This window comes from Zingiber officinale, chromosome 8B (genome assembly GCF_018446385.1).
Source record: "Zingiber officinale cultivar Zhangliang chromosome 8B, Zo_v1.1, whole genome shotgun sequence".
In the NCBI taxonomy this organism is placed as follows: Eukaryota; Viridiplantae; Streptophyta; class Magnoliopsida; order Zingiberales; family Zingiberaceae; genus Zingiber; species Zingiber officinale.
In genome coordinates this window covers 102159406-102166145 of record NC_056001.1, presented here as the reverse complement: position 1 = coordinate 102166145, position 6740 = coordinate 102159406, and the positions used below count along the sequence as shown (strand labels likewise).

Below are 6740 nucleotides of genomic sequence, written 5' to 3'. Positions count from 1 at the left end.
AAAAAAGAGTAAGACACACTGATTTACTTGGTTCTGAGCTTTCGGCGACTCCTATTTTAAGACTCAGGCCCTTTGGACCTTTTCGATGGGTAATCCATTAAATTTGAATCTCAAATATAAAATACGAGGAAAGTGTATACCCTACACTTTCCTTTTGCAAGTATATTAAGTATACACAATAATAAATTCATTACAAACACGAAGATGTCGAAAATGGATGCGCTCGTGTGTTGGTGTCGATTTGACTACAATGATCAAGCATAGTATAGTAGCAACACAACAGTATCGTGAAGTTGGATGGTCAAGAATGAGTGTAGGAAAGTGTTTTAAAACTCCTGGCCAAACCCTCCTTTTAAACATCGTTAGACGCACCTCCAACGGTTTAGGGAGCCTCCAACAACACTTATCTAATCAAAAGACTTTGGTCTTATCCCCGTGAGGGTGGCTCCATCAGCTCTAAGCCGCCTCCAATGCGCTCGGAAATGCCTCTAGTCCGCTCTGAGGTGCCTTTCCACAGCAAAACTTTATCTTCAAATCTTATTTGTGCGAGGCTCCTCCTCCCTATCCAGGGCATCTTCATTCAGCTCTAAGGCACCTCCAGTCAGCTCCGAGGCACCTCAAGTATTGTTTATCTGAGGCTAACTCTTTCACTTTATTCCTGCAAGACGCGTTAGTCCAAACAACAAAAGGTAATCTGCAAAACAGAGTTAGCACATTAAAAAAATAAGATGTATGAATTAGATAATGTCTTACCAAAATCAGGATCTAGTTATGGTCTCAACTTAGACTTCCAAAATGGATTTAAGTTAAATCAGCACCTACATCCCCATTGGGCCTCATCCTCATTGGATTACTCTCATCTAGTGCTTACTTTATTTATCATTGCATACTTTCTCAACTTTTGACCCATTAGGTCTTCATGCAAGATACCCCATCTGAACTTCAACCAGTTATCAGGTCCCACTGATCCAACTGGACTTTCTACCAGATATCAACTTATTTGGTCTTCTTGCTAGTTATCAGATCCTCTAGACTTAACTAAATTTCAATCTGGTGTTAGGTCTTATCACGTCTTTCAATCCTGCATACTTAGTAAATATATTTAGAACACACAATATTAACTTTAACCGTTTATCATATATCAAAATCTGAGTTTAATTATCAATATAAATTATACCAATAACAATGACCTGATTTAAGTGGGAGATAAGATAATAATGAGAATAGTAATGAATAATAGTTCTTTCATTTTATATAGAGATGGGATGCCCTTTTTATAAAAAAAAAAAAATCAACATAGAACCCTTTGATGATTTAGTTTAAAAACAAAAGGACTTTTAACTTTTGTCCAATATTCTATACCAATTAATTAAAATTATTTTAAATTACTTTAAATCATTTGAGAATAGTTATAGCAACAACATATAGAAATTACTAAGCATCTTCTATAAATACTATAATATTATTATATTAAGTACTACAGCGCTATCAAGTATTTTATGTATATATTATAGTAGTTAGTCATAGGAATATCCAAATTAAGGGTATTCATGAAATAAAATATTCAGTAGGATAACTTTCTGATTTTCTTTGAAAAAAAAAAGTGTTTTCGATGATTTACTTAATTTGAGAGGTTATTTTGATTTATATTTATTATTATTATAATAAATAACATTTTATTACTATTTTTAATTATATATATATATACGGATGGCTATAATCCTATTATAGTATCAAAAAATTGAAGCATCTTTAATATTTATCTTAAATAGATAAAATCATCTTTATCACATTAAATAGATATGAGAGTTGGAGAATTTTCATAGAACTAAATAGGTCATCTTTAAAATTAGTCCATTTAAAAAAATAAATATCTAAATTATATATATATAAGGTCATGTGATAACCTACTCAATTTCTTAATTTATCTCTTTATATAGATGACCGAAATTAACCATTTACATAAATTAAATAGATATCACAAGAAACTCTTACTATTTTTATATATAAAAAATATTAATATAACTATTAATATAAACATTTAATTATTTAGTTTTTTTTACAATTTTCTCTATAATTTTAAAATTTAATATAATTTTTTATCTTAAAAAAAATGAGCACTTCACCTTATCACCCATAACTTTCATATTTAACAAAGATTTAAAATATCCCTTCCACCTATTGAATTAGTTTTTTCCCCAACCTACTGAACCAAAAAAAAAAAAAATCATGTCACTCTAAATTATAGAAATGGTCAAAAAGATATTCTTAAAAAAAATCAAAAAGACATTCCAAATATTTTATTCTAAAAAAATCCTTATGTTATAATAGTTATGACATTTAATACAATCCTATTGCCTTTGTAGCAGCCAATTAAATAACTTTTAAAAATAATTTTAATCAATTTAAATAATTTTAAATAAAAAATATTTTGATATAATAATATTCAAAATTTAAAATTAATTATGTTGCTACTACTATTTTAAAATAATTTTGATTAAATTGATAAATAATATTTTAATATAATAATTTTAATTAAAATGAAATAGTATTAACTACTAAGCAACTACAACATTAAAATAAAGAATATTTTGAATACAAAACATTTGATGAGACTATCTTTTCTATTCTTCTTTTCTTTCTATTTGCAGTGTTACAACAATCATTTCTTGTTCAAGATACAGAAAAGAACATGATCAAAGAAGAATTGCGGACATAACAGTTAGAAATCCCACAGACACTATATACAGAACTGAGATTAGTGAGGATCCTTAAAAAAAGATCCACTGCCAATATACCTTCTCCAGGATACCTCCGCCACTGCGAACTGCAACGCGAAGAGTGTCGGATGCAGGAGGAACACCCCAAAGCAGCGGCACCACTACTGTCATTGTCAGCTTCTCTTGCAATCCTTCACTGCTAACTTTTTCTGCAGTCACAACCTGTGCAATCATGTATTCTTGTTTTAGCAAACATCTGTAGTCATTAAGGTGTCAAAAATGCTTGGATGGATGTGTTGTCCATCTTCAGCTTAAATTCACAAGCAAAAGACACTCACGGATTACAGTTTACATGAGGACGATCAAAAGGATAAAGCCAAATGCACACAACTTTGTCGAACACCCATGTTCCCAACAAAATTTAACCACCTTAGCAGTAATCTCAGTACTATCCATCTTATTAGAATCACATAATAAAAGGGCAGGGTGATGTAAGTCCGAAAGGTCTTAATAAAGACTCTGACATGCTTCTAAATCACAGATGAAAACTTAACACACAGTGACACTGACACAAAAGAAGATCAAAAATTCTAATCATTCCGATGCTAACATTAACCGGACGGGTTGGTTAAGAAAGTACAACATTAATTTTTAGTTCCCTGGTGAGAATAATGGTTATCTTGATATGCATTTTACCTTTTTTTATACAAAAGTCTAAAGAGCAACTTGGCAAATCTGATATTCTGACGGTTTGTTATCTGGTCATCAAGTTAGCACACCAGTCAGGTTCATGTTTCTTTATCCATAGGAAAATGAGTTCAGAGATCAAGTGGAAAGTAGGAAAAGTTTGTTATAAGCATGGCAAGAAGTGCAACTACGGAAGGTGGTGCAGCTATTCGTTGCTGGAGATATTTGAATTTTTTTCGTTGTTTTCCCTCTTTCCTTCATTCTTTGCTACCTTCCACAATCATTCCTTCCATTATCGCAAGCCCAACAGATCAGTGTGTACTAGAAAGTATGATAAATATGACTGATCGCATGCTTGTTTCTAAACTAGCATCACGTCTGTAGCAAGTAATGCTTGTGTTGCAACCAAGATTATATCTCCTAATTTTTTTATTTTTTTCCTAAGTTATGGAAGTCTATTTTCCAAAGAAAGTTACAGAATCTATAGTCCCCAATTCTAATGAATTTGACACTAAACATCAACTATAAAGAGGAGACTCAAGATAACATGACAAAAAATGTATAGCATACCTCACCACCATGCTCTACAACTGTATCTTCAACAACATCACTCAACATTTCAATGGAACGGCAAAAGCCAAAGAAACACATCCTTCGCCTCCTATCAAGTCCCTGTCGGCATACACCATAACATATTAATCATATAACTAAACTTATACTACAGCAAAATGAGATAGATATACACATTTGTCGCTGCAATATTAAAGAGTGCACCAAGGCATAATCCTTGATCGGGATCCATATAATCACTCTCCTGAAAGCGCTGAACTTTTTGTGATAGCTGCGATTTCCCTTCCCTCTTCTGAACAACATGCATGATATCATAATGTACAAATTTGCTCAAAATGGCATAATAAGTAACAGCATGTGAGTACATTTAAATATGCCAAAAAAAAATTCTGTGCATGCTTACCATGCTCAAAAAAAAACACAGAATATGTATAATTTTTAAGAACTCAACAACTTAAATACAGGTAGAACAATTAAGAAGATGTTCCTGTGTAAGCAAAAGAACCTAAAGAGACATCCTAGGCAGGTAGATTTTTGTTTGACGCACAAATAATTTTTTATCACATGGATTAAATAATCAAACTACAGGATAATTAAGGATCTGAGTAACACACACACACTATATATATATATATATAATTATTTGTAAGTTAGGACACAACAGGAAGACGCCCAAACGTCACCATATCAAGGTGTGACATGTGTAGAGAAGTTTGTTCATCAGACCAACAAATAAAAGTGAAAAGAATGTTCCATGATCAAAGATAAAGATCAATAATATGTGTGTGTGTGTGTGTCTGTTTGTGTGAGAGAGAGATAGGGCAGGGGAACAAAGAATTAGAATTCAGAATGAAAAGGGAACAGAATTAAAAAAAAAAAATCAATCAAAGAATAAATGTTCAAAGTTCTTGCAAAATAACACATATATAAGACGTCAATACCTTAATAGGAGAAAATCTATGAGGAACCAAGGATCCTCCTATCTGAATGAGCCCCTCGGAAGTAAAAAGAGTGATTCTATCTTGTGGAACCCATTGAATAACTGGAAAAATTTAGGAACAGTCATGCACTACAGTCATATGAAAAAAAATGAGGCAAATATTTTGAACAAAAAAAACAAGTACCGCTAAATATTTCAATCATAGAACATTATACAAACTAAATAGCAGTAAGAATCTGTTTCCAAGGAGAAACTAGCAGCAAAATTCTGTAAGTAATGCATCCAATCCCAACTTTCTATCCAATTATTAGTTTCATAAGAAGATGCATACTTTTGAATCTTCTTTTAGTTACTACTTCAAGAAAAAAACAATATGATAAATTGTAAGCACCAATATACACCACGTATCCTCCTCTAGAAAAACATACCCCACTTATGATGGATTTTTATTAGTAAGGTTCTGATACATTTACACATTTCTGGAGGTTGACTACTACTTTGAATAGAAACTAGAGTACTCTAACCCTGTACCAATCTTCCATATATTAGTTACAATTCGTAACGCAGCATACCTAGTTGGTCAAAAACTAAGTGATGACGATAAAATTGTTCCTGAATAGAAGAATTCTTTAATAGCACGCAAAGAGTTTGATGGTTTGTGCTGTGAGAATCAGTACAATCAGTTAGCTTCAAGCAAATGTACGATCCTCATCAATTTCTAGGAGATAAGATTGTAATGGAAGCAAAAGAAAAAAAAATCATAAAGTTCAATCAGAAACAAGAAGGGCACTAATAACTGATAACGACATGCTGAACAACTTTTTGAAGTAGGCTAAATTTCCTTTCCGTTCAAACAAAAAGATCCTAAATTTTTTTTAAAAAAAAAAACATCATACATCAAGCAAGAACAAAGCTTTAATTACGACAACATACTCCGCAAGGACTAAAAGGCCAGCGAGGTTTGCAATTCAAAGAAACGCAGAAACTAGTTAAACAAATTGATACAGTTATTGACGTGCCATCGGAAAGATTAGTCGAAAAAAACAAAATAATTGAAAACGAATTCAGAAAGCTGACACCGGGACACATTACGATCCGGAAATCCTGACTAAATTGACACGGCAACCAAAAAGAATAGCCATGAAGCAACAAAATCGAAACCCTAGTATTCCGAGATTGCAGGGATTGCGAGGCATACTCGGCCCCTCGGAGAAGGCGGAGGATTCCCAGGGGTAAGGACCATAGGGATCGTCCCCGAAGCATCCGGCCTCGTCATCGGACTCCTTGGCGCGTGGGCGGACCGATCGGCGACCGCGAAGACACAAGCGCCTGGGCGGAGGAGAGGCGAGGGAGGAAGACGGGGAGGAATAAGAGGAGGGGAATGCGAGTCGTCTCGGCGGACTGGTAGGACGGGAAGGGGAGAGCACGGCGCGGAAGGAGGGGGAGAAGCGCAGCGCAGAGGAGGAATCCGCCATGGACGAGAGAGAGAGAGGAGGAAGGTGGGGAAGGAAAAGAGGTTTCCGTGGTTGTGATAAAAACCGAAGCATCTAATTTTCCATCCTCGCCGCCTTCGCCAACGAGAAAGGCGAGGCGGGGAAGCGCGGAGGAATGGCCCACGTCTTCGTCGTGACTCGGCATAGTCATGGGACGCTAGGGTGTCAAATCGGATGGTCTAAACGGATTCGGATCGAAATAAAAAAATCCGAATCCAAATTCAAATCTAATACAATTTAAAACCCACCCCCTAAAATTTAAATCTGAATCCGATCTAATAACCCGATTAAAAATAAATTTTTTAAAATTATTTTTTTATAATTTTTTAA

The 6740-nt window shown here is 34.1% G+C and overlaps 1 protein-coding gene across 1 annotated transcript; it reads right to left on the bottom strand.

Annotated features, from left to right (window-relative positions):
- Window positions 1–2620: 2620 nt before the first annotated feature.
- LOC122017449 lies at window positions 2621–6532 on the bottom strand. The gene is made up of 5 exons (XM_042575071.1): window positions 6116–6532; window positions 4919–5019; window positions 4153–4269; window positions 3978–4079; window positions 2621–2942 (listed from the first exon to the last, which is right to left on the bottom strand). The coding sequence occupies exons 1-5, from the start codon at window positions 6462–6464 to the stop codon at window positions 2772–2774; spliced, it is 840 nt and encodes a 279-aa protein (XP_042431005.1). The 5' UTR covers window positions 6465–6532; the 3' UTR covers window positions 2621–2771.
- Window positions 6533–6740: the final 208 nt, after the last annotated feature.